The 26,731-nt window shown below is 48.7% G+C and overlaps 3 protein-coding genes across 7 annotated transcripts; 1 reads left to right on the forward strand and 2 right to left on the reverse strand.

Moving 5' to 3' along the window:
• Nucleotides 1-1,857: 1,857 nt before the first annotated feature.
• Hmbs (hydroxymethylbilane synthase) lies at nucleotides 1,858-10,799 on the forward strand. 4 transcript variants are annotated; one of them, XM_075966218.1, is made up of 14 exons: nucleotides 1,858-2,040; nucleotides 5,799-5,852; nucleotides 6,190-6,262; nucleotides 6,590-6,639; nucleotides 6,741-6,796; nucleotides 7,116-7,193; nucleotides 7,892-7,969; nucleotides 8,067-8,142; nucleotides 9,080-9,193; nucleotides 9,397-9,435; nucleotides 9,629-9,748; nucleotides 9,989-10,042; nucleotides 10,151-10,237; nucleotides 10,323-10,799. In XM_075966218.1, the coding sequence occupies exons 1-14, from the start codon at nucleotides 2,008-2,010 to the stop codon at nucleotides 10,494-10,496; spliced, it is 1,086 nt and encodes a 361-aa protein (XP_075822333.1). In that variant the 5' UTR covers nucleotides 1,858-2,007; the 3' UTR covers nucleotides 10,497-10,799. The 4 variants fall into 4 exon arrangements, with proteins under 4 accessions (XP_075822333.1, XP_075822335.1, XP_075822336.1 ...); XM_075966220.1 differs by lacking the exon at nucleotides 1,858-2,040 and adding an exon at nucleotides 4,107-4,338; XM_075966221.1 differs by lacking the exon at nucleotides 1,858-2,040 and adding an exon at nucleotides 5,575-5,644 and having other exon boundaries at nucleotides 10,323-10,633.
• A 341-nt stretch (nucleotides 10,800-11,140) lies between these two features.
• Nucleotides 11,141-12,489, reverse strand: H2ax (H2A.X variant histone). The gene is made up of 2 exons (XM_075966223.1): nucleotides 11,665-12,489; nucleotides 11,141-11,487 (listed from the first exon to the last, which is right to left on the reverse strand). Exon 1 carries the CDS (start codon nucleotides 12,408-12,410, stop codon nucleotides 11,979-11,981), a length of 432 nt encoding a protein of 143 aa, XP_075822338.1. The 5' UTR covers nucleotides 12,411-12,489; the 3' UTR covers nucleotides 11,141-11,487; nucleotides 11,665-11,978.
• A 972-nt stretch (nucleotides 12,490-13,461) lies between these two features.
• Dpagt1 (dolichyl-phosphate N-acetylglucosaminephosphotransferase 1) lies at nucleotides 13,462-20,171 on the reverse strand. Of its 2 annotated transcripts, none has more exons than XR_012910040.1 (9): nucleotides 19,547-19,890; nucleotides 19,079-19,199; nucleotides 18,590-18,803; nucleotides 17,799-17,945; nucleotides 15,887-15,971; nucleotides 14,774-14,962; nucleotides 14,373-14,479; nucleotides 14,073-14,228; nucleotides 13,462-13,987 (listed from the first exon to the last, which is right to left on the reverse strand). XR_012910040.1 is itself a non-coding variant. In XM_075966217.1 (9 exons), the coding sequence occupies exons 1-9, from the start codon at nucleotides 19,705-19,707 to the stop codon at nucleotides 13,922-13,924; spliced, it is 1,227 nt and encodes a 408-aa protein (XP_075822332.1). In that variant the 5' UTR covers nucleotides 19,708-20,171; the 3' UTR covers nucleotides 13,462-13,921. The 2 variants fall into 2 exon arrangements, 1 of the variants encoding a protein (XP_075822332.1); XM_075966217.1 differs by having other exon boundaries at nucleotides 14,392-14,479; nucleotides 19,547-20,171.
• Between the last annotated feature and the right edge of the window lie 6,560 nt (nucleotides 20,172-26,731).

A 26,731-nucleotide genomic window follows, 5' to 3' on the forward strand; every position in this document is an offset into this window, starting at 1 on the left:
CTCTGTGAGTTCGAGACCAGCCTGGTCTACAGAGCTAGTTCCAGGACAGGCTCCAAAGCCACAGAAACCCTGTCTCAAAAAACAAAAACAAACAAACAAACAAACAAAAGAAACAAGTGCCATACATGCCAGTGCAGCGTGTGTGTGTGTTTTGTTTTCGAGACAGGGTCTTGTCATCGGCATAGCACTGGATTCAGAATGCTTTGGCCTCAGCTTCCCCAGTGCCAGCACACACCTAACAAGTGCTCTTCAAGGCTGGGGACACTGCTCAGTGGGCAGTGTGAGGCCTTGAATTTCATCAACATACGTGTTGTCACCCCCCTCGTCTTTAGGGTTGCATACCCCATACACCCTTTTTGAGACAAAGAGTCTGACCACAAACTTGCAGAGATTTGCCTCGGACTCCTGAGTGCTGAGAATAAAGGTATGACCACCCAGCCCAGCCGGATTTCTTTTTTCTTTTTGATCGGGTTTCTTGTAGCCCAGATTAACTTCAAATTTACTGTGTAACTGAAGACGACCTTGAGGTTCTGATCCTCCAACTCCTGAGTGGTGGAATTACAGGAGTAGCCAGGACCTTTTCCTTTAGGAAGGTATATACATACATGTATACATATGAATGCCTGCCTGTATGTATGTGTACACATGCATACCTAATGCTCAGGGTGACTAGAAGAGGGTAACAGCCTCTGGAACTGTACTTACAGGTGCCTGAGAACCCCGTATTGGTGCTGGGAACCAGACCCAGGTCCTCTGTTAGAGCAGCAAGTGCTCTTAACTCCTGAGCCATTCACCTCTTTATACTACGTTCATTGTGTGTTGTGTGTTCTGTTTTCCGACACAGGGTTTCTTTGTGTAACCCTGGCTATCCTGGAACCCACATTTTAGGTCAACACTCAGAGATCCGCCTGTCTCTACCTCCTGAGTGCTGGGATTAAAGGTGTGTGCAAGCACTGCCCAGCCAGTTTCATTTTCTTAAAGTAGAAATTCAAGCATTGTTGTATTGGGTGTGATTCACGCGGTCTGTGGGAGGAAGACAGAGGCACTCTGGGATAAATTTTTAGCCTTTCCAGCTGCAGGGGGTCAACAAAGAATGGTGGTACAGGCTGTAATCCTAGCACGTACCAAGGTGGAGTCCAAGGACATTCTGGGCTACCCAAGGCCCTTGTCTCAAACAAACAAGAACTGCTGTCTGCTGTGGGAGACTGAGCCTGAAGAATGGAAAAGTTCAAGGCCAGCCTGAGCTCTTAATAGCCCAAACCTTGCCTTAAAAAGACCTGCTTACTTTACAGTATAGCAAAGTTTAGTTTGATTAGAAGAAAGAAACAGCACATTTACACTAATTGCTTACATCAGTGCCGGAGAGGTGAAGCTGTGAAAGTCTAAGGAGCTGTCTCGAGCCCTGTCATCTGTCGATGTTGAATGCACCTCAGCAGATATGGTAACTTGTTCAAACTCTCCGGGACATAATGGAGGGTAGAGAACTGACTCCCTTAAGTTATCCTGACCTCTCTATGCACACCATGGCAGACGCGCACCCACACTACACAATTTAATAAATACAATGAAAAATAGCCGGATGGTAGCGGCGCAAGCCTTTAATACCAGCACTCATGAGTTCGAGGCCAGTCTGGTCTACAAAGTGAGTTCCAGGACACCCAGGGCTACACAGTAAAACCCTGTCTCGAAAAACAAAATGAAAAAAAAGAAAAGCAAAAAAATATTAAAACCATAAAATTAAAACCACTGGTTATTCTGTGCAGTAGGCCAGGTGGATGCCGGCAATGAAGCCGGTTATGTCGCAACCCTAATTCCCGCCCAGAGGAAGGTGCCGCCCCTTCGAGAGAGGGCAGCGGATGTGACGCAGAGCTCGGCAGGTCCTGCAACTCGGCTGGAGTGCGGGCTCGGCCCCCATGTGCCTTCAGTCCCCGCCGGCCCAGGTCGCCGGCTTCTGCAGCCTCCAGGGCGCCGCAGCGGCAGCGCCGCGCCTGCGCCCTAAGCGGAGTCATGTCCGGTAACGGCAGCGCGGCTGCAACGGCGGTGAGTCCTGAGCCGGCGACCCGCACGCCTCTGGGTTTTTTTGGATGCAACGATTGGTCCCGAGTTGCCATGCTCCGTCGTCCATTGGTCAGAACAGCTAGCTGTCATTTCCCCCCCTCCCTCTAGACATTTTAAAGGGCCAGTAACTAAGTTGCCCTTACGAAGGGAAGGGGGTGATCCTGAGCAGTAGGGGCAGGGTTGGGAGTGGAAAGATGGTCCATCTTTGGGCTTCTGCCGGGATTTTCCTTAGCTTAAGGGATAGTGGGCTAGTAAAAGTGTATACACAGACAAGATTCTTTCATGACTTAGGTAGGGGTCAAGGCAAATCCAGCTGCCTTGGAACACTAGCCGGTTGATTCATAGGAGAGCACCCCCCGCCCCATGACTTAGAAGTATATGCAAACATCTTGGAGGTGTGCCTTCTCCCTTTCTCCGTTATAAAAGTCACCCAACCCCAGCCACCCAGCTAAGACACACCTGAATTACTCTTGTCACTGGGAGCCGCTTGGGCTTTGTCATTCCTAACCTGCTGGAAAGCTCTGGACTGGCAGGCAGGCCTTACACTGAGCTCTAAGGCCACTGACTGCCTGAGATAACGCAGAGCTGTGGGGCCTGCTTATCTCTTGCCCAGCCTGGGAGCCGCAAGAGGCTTTGTTACTGTAGACATTTCAGGTTGGGAGGAGGAAGGTCGAGATCTCAGTGCCCACTTTCTGCCTGTGCGTTGCTGTGAGACTTTCAGCCATTCATTTGACCTCTCTGCATCTTTGCTCTGTGACACTTGCTGGAAGTACCTGCGCTGTCTCACAGTAGGGTTGTTGTGAGGACAGTAGGCAGAAACAATGGCCCAAGCCTATAAATGATAATACTCCCTTCACCTGGCTGGGCTCAGACTCCTGGGCTGGGCCGATTCTCCAGGTTACTAGACATGTGCCACCGTGCCCTGTGTGTTTTATTTTTCTTTTTATTTGATTACTGTTTCTTGTTACCGCGTCTGTGTTTGTGCCCATGGACACAGGCCATAGTGCAAGTGTGCAGTGGAGGTTAACTCATTCCACAGTATCTGGGGCTAGAACTTAATGTCATCAGTTTTGTACAGCATCTTGCCAGGCCAGCCCAAATTTTTATTTTTGTTTGTTTGTTTGTTTGTTTTTTGGAGACCTGGTTTCTCTGTAGAACAGCCCTTGCTGTCCTGGAACTTGCTTTGTAGACCCAGGCTGGCCTCAAACTCACAGAGCTCTGCCTATCTCTGCCTCCTGAATGCTGGGAACAAAGGCATATGCCACATGTCCAACAACAAATACTTTTTTAAAAAATTAATTTGTTATGCCTGGCAGTGGTGGCACAGGTGTGCCTTTAATCCCAGCAGAATCAGCAGGATCTCTGAGTTCAAGGCCAACCTTGTTTACAGAGTGAGTTCCCGGAGTGCCAGGATTACATTGGGAAACCCTGTCTCCGGAAACCAAACAAAAGTAGTTTGTTTATATGTATGGGTGTTTGGCTTGAAAACATGTCTTTGTGAACTATGTGTGTGCCCAGCATAGGCCAGATGAGGGAACCAGAGATCCCCTGGAACTAGAGTTACAGACCGTTGTAACCTCTGTGTGGGTACTGGAAATTGAACCTACATCCTCGGGAAGAACAGCCAGTGTTTTAATCAGGGAACCATCTCTCCAGCCCTTCACATCACAGTATTATTTTGGGGGTGGGGGGTGGTTGAGACAGGGTTTCTCTGTGTAGTCCTGGCTGCCCTGGAACTCATAGACCAGGCTGGCCTAGAACTCAGAGATCCGCCTGCCTCTGCCTCCTGAGTGCTGGGATTAAAGGCCATCATCACCCAATACTCATTTTTTTTAATGGAACAATTGGACTTGAAAATTCTGTATGGGGTCAATTAAGGAATTGCTTAAACCTAGTAATTCCTTCCTGTGGGCTTCCTGTGGCCTGGAATTTCTGTGTTGAGTGTTTCAAGCCTAGCTAAACGGGAGAGGCTGTCTCAGAGTTGTTCGAGGGAGGAATTATCACAGTGGAGTAGATTGGAGTCCAAGGGTAAGTTTCACCTCCTCCAGGGACCAAGAACCTGAGCGTCTGCCTGCTGCAGAAGAACCTGTGAGAGGAGGAAGAGGGACCCAGTGCAGGGAGGGCGCACGGCTTCTACGGTGGCTCCAGGGAGGGCGCACGGTCTCTACAGTGGCTCCAGTCAGCAGGAAGAAATAAGAGCTTTGTGTCAGGCTGCAGAACCCAGTTCTACCTGCTTGACACTAAACACCTTTATCCAAGGCTCCGTGACAGGAGGAAGAGGTGTGTCCCTTTGAGCTCTTGGCTCTAGCTCTGACATCAGAAAAAAAAAACATTTAGACAAATTAATGTTAGGCAGTTCCTCATAGACTATCCTTACTTTCATTTTATTTTATTTTTTGGTTTTTCGAGACAGGGTTTCTCTGTGTAAAAGTCCTGATTGTTCTAGAACTCACTTGGTAGACCAAGCTGACCTCCAACTCACTGAGATCCCCCTGCCTTTGCCTCCCAAGTGCTGGGATTAAAAGTTTGCACCTCTGCTGCTCGACCTTTTTTTTTTTTTAATTAATTAATTATTTTTTGGTTTTTTTCGAGACAGGGTTTCTCTGTGTAGCTTTGGAGTCTGTCCTGGATCTCACTCTGTAGACCAGACTGGCCTCGAACTCACAGAGATCCGCCCGTTTCTGCCTCCCGAGTGCTGGGATTAAAGGCATGCACTACCACTGTCTGGCCTGGCCTCTTATTTTTTTTTTTAAGATTTATTTATTATGTATACAATGTTCTGCCTGCATGTATGCTTGCACACCAGAAGAGGGCACCGGATCTCACTCTAGATGGTTGTGAGCCACCATGTGGTTGCTGGGAATTGAACTCAGGACCCCTGGAAGAGGAGCCAGTGCTCTTAATCATGGGGCCATCTCTCCAGCCTGTGCATCGGTGCTTTGCACTCATATATGTGTGAGGGTGTCAGGTCCTCTGGAACTGGAGTTAAGAGAATTGTGAGCTGTCATGTGGGTGCTGGGAGTTGAACCCGGATCCTCTGGAAAAACAGTCAGTGCTCTTAACTGCTGAGCCATCTCTTCAGCCCCCATCCTCATAGTCTTATGGGACAATGAGACATCTTGGCATCAGGTGGCCTTTCATTTAACAAGACCTTGATGGGATGATGTCCCCAAAGCCACCCAGTAAAGAGGGTGAACAGAGCACTATGTATTAGATTGGCTGACCTCAGTCCTTGTAGGTCAGGTAAGGAACCCTTAGTGTCTCACCTAGTGGGAAGTGAGACTTTCTCAAGTACCTGAGTTGTTGTGGACAGCAAACCTGTCCTCTGTGTGTGGCTTCAGCTGTCAAGCCCCAGCCTCTTGCAGGCCCCACCCTCCGGCAGGGCCCACCCTCGCTGTGCTTAGGCTGATGGGCCTTATCATTTTCCCCACCTGGCTGTGCAACCCTCCCAGTGAGAACAGCTTTGGCCAGGCTGGGCTTTGAGGCTCAGTGTCGTAGTTGCTGCTGCCGTTACCACGAAGGAGCCTCAGCCTCTTACAGCTTTTCTTTGGTCCCTGCTTCTCTGGATCCTGTAGGAGGGCAGAAGGTACCAAGGAAGGTTAGAGGACCAGTCGTGGGAATCTTTCCCTATTTGAAGACTCCCTGGCCAGAGCCTGGGATCCTTTCTCCAAAGCCGGTGGTCCTGGTTCTTGGATAAGGTGTCGTGGAACAGACTCTAACCTGGGGGCTTTCTTCTGCAGGGAGAAAACGGCTCAAAGATGAGGGTGATTCGCGTGGGGACCCGTAAGAGCCAGGTGAGTACAGACGCATGGGGTTGCCATAAGAGTTCTAACTAATGCTCACAAGGCCGCCAGTTGACGGGACCCAGAGGGTTAGTTCCTAGCATAGAGGACACAAGAATGTCTGGGAGTCAGTCTCATCGGGAATGGCGGCCTTACTGATGTTGGACCTTGACTTCCTCTGAAAAGAAAGTCCCTGGACCAGGGAAGTGGTTAGAGACACAGAAAGAACTCCCAGGCCAGGCCCTTCCCTCTCATCCCCACGTGAGAAGTCTAGACCCATTTTATCTTGAGGATTTGAGCTGGGGCAGTGGCCAGGGAAGGCAGGAACAATCCAGATCTCTGTCCCCAGCTGGCTCGCATACAGACGGACTCTGTGGTGGCGATGCTGAAAACCTTGCACCCGGGCATGCAGTTTGAAATCAGTAAGTTTGCTTGAGAGGAATGAATGGCAGCGAGGGGGAGGCCTGTGAATGGGAGAAGGCGGCAGTTTGGACTCTGCGGGCGGTCAAAACCTGTTTGTGAGAGTCTTGTTTTAGCAGCTTGCAGGTGGAGGGCTAACCTCCTGTGAACACGTTTACCTCCAACTGCCTGGGCTAGCCTGGCATACCTTCTTCCTTGGGTCTGCTTTTTCTGTTAGTGTGTGTATTCCTCGAGGGTAGGAGCTGGGGCTTGTGGGACTCTTAGTGCTGTGCTGATCCAATGGTGGCCGTAGATGCTGATTAACGGTACCTGACTGACTCTCTCCTCAGTTGCCATGTCTACCACGGGGGACAAGATTCTCGATACTGCACTCTCTAAGGTAATGGCCATCCCTGTCCCTGCTCTTCCAGTCCCTCTCCCCCCGCCCCTCCCCCCCCATTTCCACAAGGGGTTGCACTCTGAGGCTCTCTTCCCTGGCAGATTGGAGAGAAAAGCCTGTTTACCAAGGAGCTAGAATACGCCCTGGAGAAGAATGAGTAAGTGAGAATGGAGCGCATGGCCCTCCCCAGTCTCTCACTGAACCCCAGAGTGGCCCTCCAATATTAGCAGGACTGTTGGTGTTAGGCTAAGGAGCTCCTAGGCATCCACACAGGGGAGTGGCTTGTTTTGGAGCCACCTAGCTGCCTAAACATAAGATTGTCTGGGAAACGGGGTAGAGTCATTGAGAGGAAAGCAGGCCTCAGGGTCCTTAGGTCTTAGGACTGCCTCTTCCTGGATGGCTATAGCTCAGGTAGGTAGAGAAGTGTAAGGTCAACTACTCAACTCCTCTCTGCATGCCCTCCCCTCTCTCTCTAGAGTGGACCTGGTTGTTCACTCGCTGAAGGATGTGCCCACTATACTACCTCCTGGCTTCACCATTGGAGCCATCTGCAAGTAAGAGCTATGGCGAGGGGCTGGGCGGGGTGGATCCCACCATGGGAGTCTTTGACTTTTTTCCCTTTGGGACGTGGCCACCTAGCCCTCTGCTGGGAAGGTTGTCAGTCATTAAGCAGGGCAGGAAGCTCTGGGAAAAGCCAGTTGGTCGGCTAGTTAGGGTGCATGGAGTTGGGCTCAGTGGCACAGGCCTGTGATCCCAGCTACCAGGGATGGCTAAGAAAGAGGATCAGAAGTTCCCAGCTTGCTTGGGCTAGAGTGATTTCAACCAGCCTGAGAATTTAGTGAGATTGTGTCTCAAGGTGTGGGGTGCAAGAAGGCTAGCTTACCATGGCCTAGCTGGCATTTGCTGTCAAGCCTGATGACCTGAGTTCAGTCCCTGGGGTTCATATGGTAGAAGGGGAGAACTGAATCCCACAAGTTGTGATCTGACGGACACATACGTGCCATGGCATGCATACTCTCCGGCCCCAGAAGTGAAAATGTAAACAACCAAGAAAGCAAAAACAGGAAACCTTTTATAAAAAAAATAAAAAGTCAAGCCTAGTGGATCACACCTATAATCTTAGCATTCTGGAGGCTGAGACAGGAGGATTATTGTGAATTTGAGCTAGCTTGGGGTACATCACAAATGTTAGGGCTAGAGTTAAACTCTGTCTCCAAATAATAATAAATTTATTTCATCATTTTCTCTCCAGACGGGAAAATCCTTGTGATGCTGTTGTCTTTCACCCAAAATTTATGGGGAAGACTCTAGAAACTTTGCCAGAGAAAAGGTGAGTGGGGCCTGGTGGACAGAAGACAGAGGGACGGACGGTGGAGAGCAGCGGGCAGCCCATGTTAAATTTAATTTTCAACTCTCTCTCTGAGCAGCGCGGTGGGAACCAGCTCCCTGAGGAGAGTGGCCCAGCTGCAGAGAAAATTCCCACATCTGGAATTCAGGAGTATTGTATCCTTCTACAGGAGGGAAGGGCAGTGGGTTATCTGTCTTTCCATATGTCTGTCTGTCCATCCATCCACCCACCCATCCATCTTTAATGTTTTCTTAAACTCTGGCAGGTGCCTGGCAACAAGGATAAATGTAAAATAAGCATTGTTCCTGCGTATAGAGTGCATGTTAGTTAGGGAGACGACAGGCGTTGACAATACATCCATCAGTAATTACTTCTGGATGGCCAGGATTGAAGGTGCTCCCGTTTTTACTTTATTTGCTACTAAGCAGTTTTGATTTTTACAGTGGCTTTGTGGTTCATAAAACTCATTTTAAAAAGAGTATGACCTGGGGCTGGAGAGATGGCTTAGTGGTTAAAAACACTGGCTGCTTTTCCAGAGGACTCTGGTTCAACTCCCAGCACTCACTTGGTGGCTCACCTGTCTCTAACTTCAGCTCTAGGGGATCTGATGCCCTCTTTTGACCTCTGCTGACATACATGCATGCAAAACACCCATACACATAAAACTAAAATAAATAAATAAATAAAATAGTATGTTCCACCTGGGCAGTGGTGGCACACACCTTTAATCCCAGCACTCGGGAGGCAGCGACAGATGGATCTCTTTGAGTTCGAGGCCAGCCTGGTCTACAAGAGCTAGTTCCAGGACAGGCTCCAAAGCTAGAGAAACCCTGCCTCGAAAAACAAAAAACAAACAAATTAAAAATAGTATGTGGTGGCGCATGCCTTTAATCCCAGCACTCTGGGGGCAGAGGCAGGCGGATCTCTTTGAGTTCAAGTCCAGCCTGATCTACATAGTGAGTATCAGTACAGTCAGACTACATCGTGAGATCCTGTCTAAGAGTCTGTAAAAGTCAGCTAGAGGGGGACAAGAGACTGTGGGCCAGAGGGTGCACTGTGTGGGTCACGGTTCTCCTTAGCATCTCTCCACAGCGGGGCAACCTCAACACCCGACTGCGGAAGCTGGATGAGCAGCAGGAGTTCAGTGCCATCGTCCTGGCTGTGGCTGGTCTGCAGCGCATGGGCTGGCAGAACCGGGTGGGGCAGGTAGGCGCTGCCCTGTTCCATTCTATTTAATCTGCCTCTCTCTCCTGCTATCTTCGTGACCATTCTGTCAATAACACGACAAGCCAGAGTAAGCTCAGGCTAGGGCGTGAGATTAGAGGCCAGACTCCTGTTCGTGCCTTCCCCAGGCTTCCTGGTGGCAAACCCTAGCTCACTGCCCACCGTTCTGTTGTCTGCCTCCACAGATCTTGCATCCAGAGGAATGTATGTACGCTGTGGGTCAGGTAAGTTTGCCTGGAGAGGCTTTGTTCATGTGCCTCTTCATAAATCTGCATTTATAATCTTTGGCATCTGCTCCCCCTCAAATAAAATGTTCAGGCTTTGGCAAGCAGAAGACCCTGGGAAGCAGGCAGAAGAGGGGTTGTTCCCATGTTCTGCTTCACGACTAGAGAAAGATCAAGCCTGTTTTTCTTTCAGGGAGCCCTAGCTGTGGAAGTCCGAGCCAAGGACCAGGATATCTTGGATCTAGTGAGTGTGTTGCACGACCCTGAGACTCTGCTTCGCTGCATCGCTGAGAGGGCCTTTCTGAGGCACCTGGTAAGACTTGGGCTCCTCCCGTGGTGCTGCGAGGACTTGGGGAATCAGAAGGGCAGTAGGAAGACTTCTCAGACAAGTGTTTTGTATGTAATGGTAACTCAAGAGTTGCGGAATGTTTTGTTAAGTGTGGAGAGAGAACCTTGGTCTGGCCCCAGCAGGCTTTTCAGTTAATATTCTTAGAGGTTTGTGGTCAAAAAGTGGTGTTAAAGGCCCTTAGAGCTCAAAGAGCATTCATTGCAGGAAGGGGGCTGCAGCGTGCCAGTAGCAGTGCACACGGTGATGAGCGATGGACAGGTAAGCAGGGAAAATGGATGGGGGTGGGGGACAGCTGTGGCACTTCTGTGTGCACCCAAACAGCTAACACTTTCTCCCGAATATGTACTACAACCCATTGTTTCCTAGCTGTACCTGACTGGAGGAGTCTGGAGTCTAGACGGCTCAGATAGCATGCAAGAGACTATGCAGGCCACCATCCAGGTCCCTGTCCAGGTACTGGCTGGGAGATGAGGGAGGAATAAACTAAAGTACTTGTAGGCTTCCCTCTCACCAAACTGTAATTCCTTCTGTCACCCAGCATGAAGAGGGTCCAGAGGATGACCCACAGCTGGTTGGAATCACTGCCCGGAACATTCCAAGAGGAGCCCAGGTAGCTGCTGAGAACCTGGGCATCAGCCTGGCCAGCTTGTTGCTGAACAAAGGAGCCAAGAACATCCTGGATGTTGCACGGCAGCTTAATGATGTGCGCTAACTGTAGGGTCCAGGAACCCTGTTGCCACTTTCCAGTGCCTACATGTCTCAAGTGCTCTGTGCTCCCCAACTTAGGGGGTGACTATCCCAGGAGATTGAACCACAGGGTGCCGAGATTTCGAGAGACATGCCTCACCGTGGGGCCCTCAATGACTGCCTTCCCCCCTCAATAGTTGGGGCTTCATCTCTTTAGCCAACTTTTGAATGTAACCAGTGCCACTAATAATTAAACCAGTTCTGAATGTGGTTGTTTTGGTGGAGTTGGGGAAGATATGAATAAACCCAAAGCCCTTTTAAACTTGAATTTTGAATGTGAGACTTCTCTGTGTAAAAAAGAAAAGTATATATATATATATATATATATATATATATACACACACACATACACTTTGAGACTGCCTTATGTTCTCGGAATGTATCCCAGAAGTACCAAACAAGCAAAGAGAACGGCCTTCAATTCCTACAGCCTGCTTGTCTCCATTTTACAGACCCACTTGTATTAGCCTTTCCCATTCCCCTGTAGGGAACTTATTATATAGTTCCACTACCACCTCCCAACACAACATATGCCCGTCACATGGCTCTATCACGGAGCTATCCCCAGCCCCGAACCTACAGCAATCCAAAAATCGAATCAAGACTCCATTTTTAAAAAAACCAAACAATCCTTTAATAAAATTAGCCCACTGAATCTCCCCACTGCCTAAGGTTCTAAACTTGGGATAGCTGCAAAATTCCAGTTCAGAAGCCAAGAGAGGCTCAGTCCACACAGGGTTTCATTGACATGTGCTGGTATCTAGATGTTCGGGTCGTGAGGTGAGTCGCCGGGGAGGAAAAGGGAATGGCTAGGCCCGGCTGCCAGTCTCCTGCGGCAGGAACACAGGTCTTCTGTCCATAGGCCTGTACGCGTCTCCCAGTTCCGTTCCAGGAGGCATCCTGGAGAAAATCGGTTCCTATTCGTGATTTTTGTCCCAGCCACACCACACACCGGCCTACGAATGGAGATGGGTGAGAATGGTCAGAGGCCAGGAAGGGGGACATAGAGGACCAAGCAGCATGATGCATTTCTCTTCACCAAAGCCCGGTAATCAAGTCACTTCCGAAGGTCCAGGCGAGGGCTAAGCACCAAGCTGAAGAGACGCCCGGGCTGCAGCTGCGGAGAGACTCACCTTCAGGCCCATCTCGGCCGTCCGCCACAGCAGAGGTGTCGCAGCCTCTCCGCGCGGCCCATCAAAAACCGAGAGGAGACCGGCGAAGCTCCGCGGTGGGCAGGCGCCGTGGCGCCCGCGTCCTCCGTGGTTGACCCAGAGGCCGTGCAGGGAAGGGGAGGCAAAAAACGCGCGAGGGCAGGGAAAGGGGGTAGGACGGGGACGCGGCGGCCCGGCCCTCAGTGGCTCAGCTCTTTCTGTGAGGGAGGTGGTGGCCCTGAAAAGGGCCTTTGTGGAGGTGTGGGGAGGGCTGGGCGGCCACGGCGCGGGCTCCCTCAGTACTCCTGGGAGGCCTGGGTGGCCTTCTTGCCGCCCGCCGGCGTCTTGGGCCCCACGGTGGCGCTGGTCTTCTTGGGCAGCAGCACGGCCTGGATGTTGGGCAGGACGCCGCCCTGCGCGATCGTCACGCCGCCCAGCAGCTTGTTGAGCTCTTCGTCGTTGCGGATGGCCAGCTGCAGGTGGCGCGGGATGATGCGCGTCTTCTTGTTGTCGCGGGCCGCGTTGCCCGCCAGCTCCAGGATCTCGGCGGTGAGGTACTCCAGCACGGCCGCCAGGTACACCGGCGCGCCTGCGCCCACGCGCTCGGCATAGTGGCCTTTCCGCAGCAGCCGGTGCACTCGGCCTACAGGGAACTGCAGGCCCGCGCGCGACGAGCGGGACTTGGCCTTGGCGCGGGCCTTGCCTCCGGTCTTGCCGCGACCCGACATCGTGTTCGAGGTAGAAGAACAGAGCGCGAAGTCGACGAAGACAAACACCACCAACCGCCGCAGTCAACTGTCGCCGCGCGCTGGCGAGCCCGCCCTTATAAACTGCCTGGACACGCCCCCGCAGCCGCCTGATTGGCTCTTTTCTTTGATACCGGTCTCTGGTTGGTTGCAATTAACCTTTCGGTGACGTGCCTAGGCGGAGAGAGCTCGCCCAGCGATTGGTCCAATTTGAAAACCTTTTACCCGGGGAAGAAAGCAAGGCGGAGAGGCATCGTTGGAGGCAAATCTGCCGGGGAAGTGGCCAATCCGTTTTAAGCGCGCGAAGTTTAAACGCTACTGCGCGCCATCAAAACCGGAAGACAAGGAGGGTGGAGTCTGGAGCCCTCTCTACTGTCTATGGGAAATCTGGGCCGGCCTAGGGTTTTAAAGGAAAAGGCTCAGCCAGGCGGTGGTACTGCACACCTTTAATCCCAGCTCAGGAGGCAGAAGCAGAGACCGGTGGATCTCTGAGTTCAGCGTCAGCCTTGAACAGAGTGAGTTCCCCGACAGCTAGGGCTACACGGGAAAACACGGTCTCGAAAAATAAAGCAAAAAAAAAAAAGTTAAAAGGACTAGGCTATAAACCACTACGGCCTTTCTCCTTCCGGGTCAGGATATTCCCACTCCCTCCTCAGATCTGGCAAAAGGAGGGTTTCAAAGAGAAGAAATGAGACCTGAGAGTTCAATTCTACGCCACAAAACTGAGCACTGTGATCCTTTACGCTACCACAAGTTTAGTATTTCAGTATTTATTCAACATGGTCTGTCTGGTTTCAGTTCTGTCGCTTCTCACAGGAAAGGGTCTGATGGGGCAGAGGTAGCATCCTATTGGAGAAGGTTCCCACCCCAATTCTTCCGATTGATCCTAAAATGCCCATACAGAAAATAAGTAGTTGAGGCCGGGGCCACAGTTCAGTGGTACAGCACTTAGGTACAAGGAAGCCCTGAGCTCAATCCTCAAGCACCTCAAAGGTCAGGAAAAAGAGGGAGAGGAGTGGATACACCTACAGGAGAAAGTAAAAGACAATCCTTTATTGTCACCATTTTGAGCGCATGGCCTGCCTTGGCTCTTCTTAATGGGAACATTTAAAGTCAAGTGTGAGGTTACCTTGGAGTAAGGGCCCTAACTCTAGCCCTAGCCCAGGTTCTCTCTCAAGGTCTGGCGAATTCCTTTAGAGTCAAGGCTCTGAAAGCTGAGCTGTAAATATCTGCAAAAGCTGCTACACCCCTTATGAGACTGCAGATGAGACAGAAAGGGAGAGTAGCGAGCTGAAGAAAATAGGCAAAGTCCAACGGATGGACTTTAAGTCCAATAAGGTCCAGGACAGTAATCACAGGTGATGGGAGAAGCTGAAAACAAAACAAAAATGGCCAGTCAGAGAGGCCTGGACCAGAAGGCAGTCTTGGACCAGACAGGCTGGTCCTGGGTGAGGTCCAGTGGAGACTGGGATAAAGGGCAATCTTCAGGGAACTCAGACATCATAGAAGAGTCGGACAAGCTGGTAACGAATGGAGAAGGTGACCGCACTGCTCAGGATCTAGAAGGAAAAATGAACTGGAATAAGAACTGCGTTGAAATAGAGTTAAGAAAATTTGCATAATTCACCCCACCATCAATCTTACCTGTAGTAGCAGCAAGAGCAGTGTGAGTTTTCTCTCGTGTATGGGCCCGAAGACTTTGAGTAGCAAGTTGATGAGGGTCATGTTGTTACATTCAGTGAAGGCACCATCCTCATCCTCACCTCGGTGAACTGTCACTAGCCGAAGGTTCTCTGCTACCTGGAGGGACCAGAGGTAAAGACAGCTTCAGTTATATACATCCCATCAACAGGGGGTCTTCCTGACGCTTCCAAACTCCCCTTGGGTCTGAGAAGGCCTAGGTTTCCCTTTTCGCACGTTAAGGATGGTGGCCTGGGGCCTTACCTCCTTGTTACCTTGTTACCTTTAAAATAAAGGTGCCCAAGAAAGAGAGGCTCTTGGTCTTGAACTTGGAATAGCTCATCTCCAGTTTGCCTGTCTTCGCATTGAGTCTGTGAAGAGAAGACGATTCCGTGTGATTGAACTTTCCCCCTGCGGTTACTAAGAAGATCACTTAAGCACTGACGTTTGTTTATGGTTCTGCTGCTTAGAGCTGGGTGATGGAAACTGTTGTAAGCACTACACATTACGAAAGGTAATGTGCTTTGTAAATTAGAGCGGGCTACCCACATAGAGTGATCCCTTATTTTCCCTCCACCTCTTACCCAGGAAATGGAAAGAAAGGCTGGCTTTAGTTAACCCAGGTGAAAAACTATAATGACCCTTTCCAGTCCCAGAGTGGCTACCTGGGCATGCGGTGCCGCGGACATGGGATGATGTGGAAGAGCTGAGGCAGCGAGTAGAGGAAATTGAATACTTGTGGCATAAAGAAGAGCAGCATGGTCTTGCTGAAGTGTCCCAAGATCCCCACCACAGCAAAGGTCATGCCAGCAAAATAACAGAAGGTATCTCCCACAAACACCTGGGACGGGTACCTGGATGGGAGAGAGGATCTGAGCCAGTGCCAGAGTCATTACAGACCCTTCCCTTCCCATCATGCACTCTCGGCAGCAGCCTAGTCCTGACCTGAGTTCTAAGAGAAAGGCTGTTCCGGAAACTCTGCAGGACCCAAAGCCCCAAATTCATCTACTTCTGGGGGAGCCACAGCATTTGTTCCCAACTACTGCAGGGCAAACCGTAGTTCTACAGTAACAACCAGGCTGGATGTGTGGCTTAGTGATAAAGCAGTCACCTAGCGTATACAAAGTCATGAATTTGATCCCCAGCATGGTATACGTGTGGTGGGGGTGGTATCTAATACCACAAGCCTGTCATCTCAGCTGTTGAAGAAACTGAAGGCAGAGTCGGGAGGCGGTAGAGGTAAGCGGATCTCTGTGCATTTGATGTCAGCCTGACCTACAAGAGCTAGGGCTGTTATACAGAGAAGCTCCGTCTCAAAAAAACCAAAAGAAAGGAAGGAAGAAGAGAAAGAAAGAAAGAAACGAAGGAAGGAAGGAAGAAAGAAAGAAAGAAAAAAACTGAAGCTGAAGGCAAGGCAGGATGATTGTAAGTTCAAGTCCAGCTTGATAATACAGTAAGTGCAATGCCAACTTGGGTAACTTAAGTGAGACCCCCCACTCACCCATCTCAAAAGAAAAAAGAAAAAGGTCAGGAATACAGCTAACTAGTAGAGAGCTTGCCTAGCATTTCTAAGACCCCAGACCCCAGATTCAATCCCCTGTACCATAAATACACGAATGCTCACACTCACACACAAAACGAACAGGAAAGGCAAACCACTACCAATGGAAGACCCAGAGAATACTCAACAAAGGTATGAACAATTTTAGTCTCTAATGTCCAGACCATCTCTCCCATATATGCCAATCACGTTCTCTCTTATCCACAGGCCTACTTACCAGTTATGATACAGCAATCCCAAGGTGGTAAAAAAAAATGGTATCATGAAGTAGAGGGAAAAGACATGATCATCCCGATAATCACCTTTGGAGCAGAGTAAAAAGCAAAGTTAGTACCCACACACCCTCTACGCATCTCGGTCTCACCTGTGTCTGATTTACATTCCCAGCCATTAGGAACACCTCAGGCAATTCACTTTCCAGACCAACTCTACCCCCCCCTGCCCCCCCCCCCCCCCCCGCTGGGATTACAGGTACTTGCCACCAGGCCTAACTTTAACTTCCCCTTTCACACCACCCAGGCGATTCCCAAAACTATAGCACTTTCATTGAGCCTTCAAAAAAGCTAGTGACTGTCTTAAATGCGGTTTAGAAATTCCAGCATGGGTTTGAATACCAGTTTTACTTCCTAGTTGTGTGGATTTGAATATGACACATTGAATTTCTCTAAGCTTCCGTCTGTCAAACTGGATAATGCCGGTTACACAGAGTCAACATTTGATTTAGAAGAGATAATGTGTTAAAAGCGCTGAGTTTTAGCTAGGGGCAGGAATGGTGCCCATGCCTTTAATCCTAGCACTTGGAACTCTGAGTGCCAGGGCTGCATGCTACGGCCCTATCTCAAAACAAAACAAAGTTCTTTTTTTTTTTTTTTTTGACACAACACTCAAAGCTTTTAATCACATATGTATGGATTCAGACGAGATCGGGCACATTCAGGGTGGTATGGCCGTAGACTTTTTATTCTGTGTGTATGCCTGAAAGCCAGAAGAGGGCGCCAGACCTCTTTACAGATGGTTGCGAGCCACCATGTGGTTGCTGGGAATTGAACTCAGGACCTTTGGAAGAGCAGGCAATGCTCTTAACCACTGAGCCATCTCTCCAGCCCCAAAACAAAATTCTTAGTTTTATTAAGCACTTGTTGAGGTCTATCAACTAAAGACAACCACAAATATCTAGTAGTCAAACTTGGGTTTACTTAGAAACTAAGACTTCCGAAACCATATACCACACAGGGAACCATAAAACGTTTCTCAGGGCCGGGCGGTGGTGGCGCATGCCTTTAATCCCAGCACTCGGGAGGCAGAGGCAGGCGGATCTCTGTGAGTTCGAGGCCAGCCTGGTCTACAAGAGCTAGTGCCAGGACAGGCTCCAAAGCTACAGAGAAACCCTGTCTCGAAAAACTAAAAAAACAAAACAAAACAAAAAAAACGTTTCTCAGGAGTGCTGAGGGGCTTGTTTTAGGATTTGTTTTGTGTGATCTGGGAGAGGAAGAGAGGAAGGAGAGGTATGCCCTGCACTGGGCGCTCTCGGAAGGCACGAGTCATTTTTAGTATATATATATTTTAATCTAAGCAGTAGGAGGAAGTCAGGTGTGGTGCACACGTCTACAATCCACGCACGCAGGAGACAGGAAAAGACGATGAGGAGTTAGAGGCCAGCCAGGTTACATAGCAAGACTGTCTCAAAACAACAAAACAAATGAATTGTTACCGGAAAAAGCTGTGCCCTCTCATGTTAGCTGAGAGAGGTTCCCGGTCATTTCATGTTGCTTAGTGTTCTGGGTTTGTCTGTACTCAAGACATGATTATTGGGGGAGGGGGGCTTTGTGGGTTTTTTTTTTTTGGTCTTTTCCCATGGTGGTCAGAGGGTGACCCTTTCTGATGCTGGGGTTCTCTGAAAATGTATGTCTGATAGAAATCACTGGTCTAGCTATTCACGACAAGCTATAAATGACAGCACTGCTGTTTCTCCTCATGCTTAGCCCCTTACGGTTGTCTGCAGAGTAAATAGCTTCCGTTCTAAATTCGCCTTTGTGTTGTCACTTTCCTCCAGGAATTCTCTAAACCCACAGCAGGCAATTCCCTTAGCTCGCAGGTGTGTCTTCCTCCTGATCTCCAATCCCACCTACCTTCCAGTTCCACCAGGTTGAAGACAATGATAGAAGCACAGATGACCAGTGACTGGCCAGCCTCTAGGCCATTAATTCCTGCTAGGATGTTGATGGCATTAGTACAGAACACCGCAAGCAGTCCCATGTAGACATAGTACAGGATCCCTGGGGAAACAGAACGGGATGAATGAAAGGATCTGAACAGGCAAGGCCTAGTAGCACAGGTCTAAAATTCCAACTACTTGGAAGGCTGGGATAGGAGGATTACCAGTTTAAGACCTGCCTGGGCTAAGTTCAAGGCAACTTAGTATGTGACCCTGTTTTGAAATTTTTTAATTTATTAATATTAAATATTATAAGTATTAATATTACTTATTTATGTGGTTATGTATTTTATGTATGTGAGTGCTTTGTCTGCATGTACATCTGCACACCAGAAGAGGGCATCAGACTGTTGATGGCTGCCATGTGGGTGCTGGGAATTGAACTCAGGACCTTTAGAAGAGCAGTGTGTGCTCTTAACCACTGAGCCCAGGCTTCCTGTTTTGAAATTTTTAGAAAATGGAATAGAAAGGAAAAGCTTTGGTATAGTTCAGAGTGCTTGTCTAGCAAGCATGACATCTTAGGTTCAATTCCTTATACAGGAAGGAAAGAAGAGATGGGAAAGGAGGAGGGAAGGAAAAAGAAATCTGAGTAGACACGGGGTCAGAAAAGGAATATTTATGGAGAATATGGACCACCAGGAAGGGTGTTCTATTGGGATTTCAGAGGAAAAGGTACCCTGAAGTAGGTCCCACGGGGCTACTCACCCAAGTCCAAATGCAGGCCCAGAATCCAGCGGAAGGGCTTGGGTACCACAATGGTTGTATTGCCAAAGTTAGTGAAGTAGACCATGAGGAGAGGTAGCGAGGCAGCTGTGGGCAGCAGCAGCTTGTGGCGCCAGCGCAGATTGAGTACATCATCAGCGAAGCCCAGGAAGATCATGCAGCAGATGGCAAGGAGGGCACCTATCAGGGCCACAAACTGGGGAAGGTTTGGGCAAGTCACGACTCAAGCCTGCTATATTGCCTTTCAAGAATTCTTGCTTCCTGTCTTTTTCGGTTTTTTTTTTCCCTGTCTTTTTCTTTTGGAGTTTAGGATTGACCCCTGAACCCGGGGCTTTGGGTAACTAGGGAGGCTCTATCACTGAGCTATATCACCAGTCCAAGTATTTCTACAGTTGGGTCCACTGTAATCCAAATAACCCCAACCCAAGTAAGTACCCGGCCCAAGCCACCCGGCCCCACTAACGCACTTACTTCATGGTGGGGGAATGCCTTACACTGCTCCTCCACAAAGCAGTTCAGGAAGGGGAAAGGGATGAAGCAGAAGAGAATGATGAGGAAAACAGCACCGCTGATCACTCCCTGGGACTCTGGGCTGCGCCCAACAGTAAGCGGCGGGGGAGGAAGAGGAAAGGGGCGTGGTCACTCACTAAAGTAAGGGTTCCGGTAACCCAAAGTGGCTTTCTTCCCAGGATTTTGTTTTGTTTGTTGAGGAGTAGTGAGTTTGTGCACAGGGAAGAGTTTACCACCGCTAGACGTTCTGACACCCAAAGATCCCATTCCGTCCCTCCCAGGATAGACAATTCTATCACACACACACCCCACCCCGAGTTCTGGGTTGCCTGGGTTAGCTGTCTCCAGCAAGGCCAAGCATCTCAGTTCTCGCCCCTGTCCTGCACAACCTGGCACCCTACCCCAGCAAACTCGTGAGCCGTTACTCACATCTGCTGTCGGCTGAGCTTGTTGAGATCCTGGCCACAGAGGCGCGCAGCGATAAAGTGGCTACGGAAGGCAGGAATGAGGGTGACAGTAGCTACAAAACCCAGCAGCGAGCCGATCAAATTGACCAGCAGCGGCAGCGGCAACTCTGGGAAGGCCCACATGGTGACCCGCCAGGGGCCGCCGCTCCGCCGCCTAACCAGCTAACTAGCAAACCGGGTACAATCTCAGAGGCCTCGGCAGTCCGCAGCGCCGCTCCCTACTGGCGGAGTATTCCCGCGCCAGCAGGAACAAAACCCAACTATGACCTGACCCTCCCTCCTGACCTGCAAGAGGATCTAAGAAGCAACCTCGGCTCTGCCTCGTTGCACCTACCCATTGTTTCCGCCCGGATCTTAATTGCAAAAGAACTACTGCCGCTGAAGACCAAGGCACCATTTTTAAAACGGGCACCAGAGCCGGACGAGTGGTGGTATTTTAAACTAAGCTTTTGTTCGAGAGGAGCGGCATCTTTAGAGTTTTGGAAACGCAACTAAAGAAAAGATAAGTGGATACTCTCGGAACATCATATTATACAGCTCAGAGCAGAAATACACTTTGCCCAGTTTCAACATGAACGCTTCCTTGTACCACGTGGCTGACACAGCTTGTTCTGTGGTTCCACGTCGTGTCCCGTCCCACCCCGCCGGCCGGTCGGGCTTAAAGGGCTAGCAGCCTGAGATTAGTCTGGGATGCCGCGGGGCTGAAAATATGGCTACTGAGAGCCTTTCGTCAGGAGGGAAGAGAGTGTGGAACCACACCTGCTCTTTGCAGGAAAGCTGTTGCCAACACAGTAGGAAGCCAAGGTAAACACCGCTTCCAGAAACGCAGCCACAATTTGGAGGGATTTTGTAAATTTGAAAGCTCAGACGCTTGAAAAGCCCCTCCCATTCTTTTTCTTGCTCACGATCCAGGTACATTTCCCTCAACGACCCACCCACCTTATGCCTCCACGATAGCAGTTTGTTGCTGGGCAACCCACGGCTGCATTTCGCCACTGAGAGAGCTGTTTGTGCGTTCGGGTGTTGGATTTGAGCAGGGACTTTAACTTGGTGCTGGATCACAGCAGTGTGCCAAGCTCTCAAAACACGGAGACATACTGAGGCATTGGGAAGGGCTAATGAGGCAGGCGAGCTTAACCATACCTCCGGTGAGCCTGTGGGTCTCTCTAGTAAGGTTTCTTCCTCCAAGTCACTTGCCTTTTGACATCTGTTCTGCAAGTAGCAGATTGATATCTTAGGTGGCAAATGTTTTCCATTTCTCAGAGAGGAATCCACCACAGAGAATTAGGGAGTTGGCAACAGTGTGGTATTTTGTCCATTCCTTTTAAATATAGCATGCTCCTAGTATCAGGGTGACGTTGACTTTTTTTAGGTCAAAGATAATCTTTTCTTTTCCTCTAAGCCAGGTATGAAAATGTCCCTTTTACTTGAAAATGGCTCTTATTAACACTAAAGCCCTATATGTCTGTCTGTCTGTCTGTCTGTCTCTTTCTCTCTCTCTACACACACACACACACTCACACACACAATTTACTTGATAGTTTACTAAGTTTTGTTTTTCTATGTGTGTCCACATTCAAGCAAACACCAGGGAGGCAAATGTTTCCCTTTCTGATGGTGTCCCCTGAGGGTTAGAACGCAAAGATATCTGTGTCCAAGGCATCATCGAACATGAGGAGTGAGTCTAGAAAAGATAAAGAGAACCATAGAAGGACACGGAAGTGAGGGCGCCCTGGGGGATTATCTTATAATATTTCTGTAGTGAGAGGGTAAGGGTCTTTCAAACAGGGAGCAGGTGGGAAGGCGGAGCTTGCAGGATCCCCAGAGGAGGAGCATTCAGTTTTCTTGTTGATCAGGAGGAGGCTGAGACTCCCTGGAGATGGGAGGGACAGTCTGTATCTTTTTTTCTTCTAATTGTTATTTTTATTTGGAGTCCAATCCTAGTAAATCTTTTCCAACCTGGCTTAACCCATAAAATCCCAATGTGTTTTTCTTCTCCAGAAATCACTATCTTATCCACCACCCACCTAGGAGGGTGAGAAGATTTGTCTAAAGACAAGGCACCAGGGATTTATCAGTTACATGGACATGCTACCATCAGAAGTAGTTACCCGGATACTTGTCATATAATTGGAATAATCTTGCATCCACGATAGTAGTGCTGCCTTGATTAATAGAGAAAGAAACAAATACATGGCTTACTAGAAATTTTGGGTCTCTTCTGGTAAGAGTTTAACCACGTACCTGAATCCTGGAGAGCCAGTCATCAGTCACGGACTTACAGGTCTGCTGAGCTGCAGTCTTCCTGTGCTGAGCAGACAGCACGCATCTCCTGAGCAGCAGAGTGCCTCCCAGTGAGCAGAGCAAGGCCAGCCTACTAGGAAATCAATTGCCTGACAAAGCCCAGCTCAGAAATGGTTCACGAGAGAGAGCTCTGCAAAGTCCGGGGCCCTGAGACTTGCAAGCTCTGCCGGAGGCCCCGTCCTTTTCTTCCTACCTTTCTCCGTTCACTCTGGCTAGCAAAGCTCACCATCAGGAAGTAAAACCTAACATCTCCCATTCAAAGGACTAACATGGATTATGAAAAGTAAGAATAATATAGAAAGGCTTGGTGTCCACTTGGCTGGTCTGCAACTCACTGTGTAGAGCAGCTTGACTTTGAACTTGTGCAATCCTCTTCTTGCTTTTCCCTCCTGAATGCTGGTATTATACATGCCATCACATCCAGCCCAGAGTTCTGGTTCTTAAACTTGATCCACAATAGGGATAGTAAAGAGGCTGGGAAAGACTCTCAGATTTCTGAACAGGGCAGAAATTCTCAATATTACTCAAATAGAGGAAGGAAAGTATGGATTCAAGTGGTACCTTTTGTTGTAGAATATTATTTTTTAAATATTTATTTATTATGTATATAGTGTTCTGTCTACATATATGCCTGCTGGTCAGGAGAGGGTGCCAAATCTTATTACAGATGGTTGTGAATGACCATGTGGTTGCTGGGAATTGAGCTCAGGACCTCCGGAAGAGCAAGCAGTGCTCTTAACCACTGAGCCATCTCTCCAGCCCAGAATATTAGTTTAAGATGTGCTATATTTGTTTATTCTGTGGAATATTTGTTTAGTGATGCAAAGATGTGTTGCATTCTTTTATATTGCATTTGTTTAACTCTGTGAAGCTGTGTTGCTTTGCCTGTCTAAAACACCTGATTGACTTAATAAAGAGCTGAACGGAGCCAGGCGGTGGTGGCACACGCCTTTAATCCCAGAGGCAGGTGAATCTCTGTGAGTTCGAGGCCAGCCTGGTCTACAGAGTGAGTTCCAGGACAGGTTCCAAAGCCACAGAGAAACACTGTCTCGAAAAACCAAAAAAAAAAAAAAAAGAGCTGAATGGCCAATAGCTAGGCAGGAGAAAAGATAGGTGGGACTGGCAGGCAGAGAGAATAAACAGGAGAAAAAGGGGGATTGGGAGGCAAGAGAGAGCAAGTAGCTCAAGTAGTGGGAAAAGCAGCGGCCAGCCACACAGCCAGCCAAAGAGTAGGAGTGAAAGTAAGATACACAGAAGTGAGAGAAAGGTAAAAGCCCAGAGGCAAAAGGTAGATGGCATAATTATAGTTAAGAAAAGCTGTCTTGCAATAAGCCAAGCTAAGGTCAGTCTTTCATAAGAAAGAATAAGCCTCCATGTGTGATTTATTTGGGAGCTGGGTGGCGGGTCCCTCAAAAGAGCCAAAAAAGTAAAAGAGTAAAAAACAACCTGATGTGGAATGTCCTACATATGTGTGAAACAGCCTTTCAAATTTCCTGCTTCACGGAAAAGTCTGCCAGATACTATGGGCCTGTAGGCTGAAGACGGGTGCCCCAATGTTACAAAAGGCAGCAGGATGTCTCTGTCACTTCTAAAGTTTTGGAAGTTGCTTACAATGTACTTCCTGTTTACTTAGATAATATTATATACAGAGTTGAAGACAGATAGTTATAGTTTTTCTTACTTATGAAACTTTTGGCTCATAAGGAAATATTGTAGCCGGGCGGTGGTGGTGCACGCCTTTAATCCCAGCACTCGGGAGGCAGAGGCAGGCGGATCTCTGTGAGTTCGAGACCAGCCTGGTCTACAGAGCTAGTTCCAGGACAGGCTCCAAAGCCACAGAGAAACCCTGTCTCGAAAAACCAAAAAATAAAAAAAAAAGAAATATTGTAACTGTAATTCTTATTTGATAACTGTGTTGCTATATGTAATTTTACTATGTTAAAGTTAAAAACCTTCCTTTTATTTAGAAAGAAAAGAGATGATGTGGTGGCGCACGCCTTTAATCCCAGCACTCGGGAGGCAGAGGCAGGCGGATCTCTGTGAGTTCGAGACCAGCCTGGTCTACAAGTGCTAGTTCCAGGACAGGCTCCAAAACCACAGAGAAACCCTGTCTCGAAAAACCAAAAAAAAAAAAAGAGAGAGAGATGATGTGGGATGTCCTTCTGGATATGTTTTGCTTTTATTGGTTAATGAATAAAGATGTTTGGCCAGTGACTTAGCAGAGTTAAGTCAGTTGGGAAACCTGAACAGAGATATATAGAGTAGGCCGAGTCAGAGAGACACCATGTAGCAGCTGAAGGAGAAGGATGCCAGAACCTTACCAGTAGGCCACAGCCTCATGGTGCTATACAGATTAATAGAAATGGGTTAATTTAAGATGTAAGAGCTAGCTAGAAATATGCCTGAGCCATCGGCTAAACAGTGCTGTAATTAATATAGTTTCTGTGTGATTATTTGTCAAACAGGACACCAATACGCAGTCTCCATTTACAACAACCAACAAAACCTCTTTCCTCTTAAAGAGCTTGGACAAAATGAATGCTAACAAAGGTCAACCTAAACTCTAAAATGAGTGGTAATCATCAGCTTAGTTTTATGCTGCTCATATTTGGTCCTAGTGTTCCCTTTGAAGTACGATGTCTTGTCTTCTCTAATTTTTATTTGTTTTATTTGATATGTAGTCTAGATCTGTCTTGAACTCAGAATCTCCTGCTGCTGCCTCCCATATGCATGCTGAGATTATAGGTGTGAGCCACCATACCCTGTCCAAGCGAAGCTCACTTCTGAGGTTTTTGAACCTCAACCACTGAGGTACCACTTATGGTAGGTTGCCTTGATGCAGCCTACCCCGCCCCTTTGCAGTGCAATTTGGGCCAGGCCTCTACCTCTGAGCTATACTCCAAACCCTACTGCACTGTTTTCTGTTAAGACATTTTAAGATAGGATCTTTCACATCCCAGGCTAGGCTTGAATTTACTAAGTAGTCCGCATTGCCAGCCTGACCTTGAACTTCTGATCTTGCTACCTTGCTTCCACCGCCTGAGGGTTGAGTCACAGTTGTGTGCCACCATGCCTAGTTCATGTGGTGCTGAGGTTCATCTCAAGGCTTTGTGCATGCTAAGCTAGCACTTTACCAACTGAGCTAACTGAGGTGGGGGCATGGTGGTTGCACCCGTTTAGCCCTCTATGAGTTCAAGGGCAGCCTGATCTACATAGGGAGTCCCAAGCCAGTCAGGGCTACCTGGTGAGTCCCTGTCTCAGAAAACAAAATAACAACAACAACTAGCATGATAACCGGCACATCTCTGTGGCATAAGAAACTCCTAAGTGCTGTAGGGAATACAGCGATAGAAGTGCGGCTGCTGCCTTCAAAGACGGCCTCAGCATAGTCAGCATCATTCACTGAGTATGAGGCAAGAGAGTCGATCATGACATCATCTCTATTCTGAGTTTCCTGAGGAGGAAAACAAAGCGTTCATATAAGCACCCAGCTAAACTATAAAGAAGAATGAAGTAAGCACTCCAAAGCTAAGTAATAAGTGGAAGGGAGATGTGGAAGCCGGGGAGATCATGTATGACAATTTTGAAGCAGGATCGGGCGGCACAGGACCATGCGTCCAGTAAAGAAGCTGAAGGAATAAACCTAAGATTGTAGAGAGACAAGGTGTTAATGCAGTGTTAACTGGTTTAGAACTCATTATGTAGACCAGGCTGGCCTCCAAGTAACAGAGATCAGCTTGCCCCTGCCCCCGAGTTTTGGGACTAAAGGCATGTGCCACCATGCCCAGCACCCCTCTATTTCCCAGGCTGACCTTGAATTCACAAGCTTTGCTCCACCTCCAGGGTGCTGGACTTACAGGTGAGCCCCTACTCGTAGCTAAAGAACAGAGTTATTGGGACTCCAAATGCTCCCAGACAAGAATTCTTGATGGAAAACGGCCTGGCATTTCAACAACTTCTTACATTACTGGCTTCCCCATCATGGCTCTTCTTCCCACTGACGTCTTCCTCCTAGGTTACGGCCCAGAGTTCTCTCCTCCCTTGCTTCCATGCCACCGTTAGTTTTGGAGTTCACTGTGTCTAGTAAGGCTCACAATAAAACTGCCTCATCATCTCACCTCTGTCTGTCATTCCTTACAGTGAAATCAGGCACACCTCAAGCTTCATAACCCCCCCAGGTCAGACAGCTCTGTGTCCGACAGTCAGTGTTTTACCTAACCCTACAACCTTTGACCTTGTAAAGCACTGTTTGCTCTCACAGGCTTGTTCCTTAGACACGTGGATTTGAGAGATATTTAACATCTTCTCATCTGTCTCGTGTGTAGAAGGGATTGTGTCAGAGACCTCACCATATGTCATGAAGATGGGTTCTTGGGGAATAGGTTCCTCAAGAATAGATTCCTCTGAATCTTTTTGTTTGTTTGTTAGCTTTTGATTTTTCCAGATAGGGTTTCTCTGTGTAGCCATGGCTGTCCTGGAACTAGCTCTGTAGACCAGGCTGGCCTTAAACTCACAGAGATCCTCCAGCCTCTGCGCCCCCCACCCCCACCCCAGTGCTGGAATTAAAGGCTTGCACCACCCTTGCCCAGCCTCTGAATCTTGTAATTGATACCCTCCCTTGTCCTCAAGAAGCAAAGATGATATCTAGACTTCGAGGAATCTAGAGAAAGGGTAGGTCCATCCTGAGCCTGTAAGTGTGCAGTGTCCCTAGAACACCATTTCTTCGGAGTTGGCTAGGATGTCACTTATTTGGTTTGTGGGGTGGTTTGCTATGACAAGGTCTCACCCAGGTTGGTTTCAAACGCCTCAACTAATATATCATCCTGCTTCAGCCTACCGAGTA

This window comes from Microtus pennsylvanicus, chromosome 3 (genome assembly GCF_037038515.1).
Source record: "Microtus pennsylvanicus isolate mMicPen1 chromosome 3, mMicPen1.hap1, whole genome shotgun sequence".
Taxonomy (NCBI): Eukaryota; Metazoa; Chordata; class Mammalia; order Rodentia; family Cricetidae; genus Microtus; species Microtus pennsylvanicus.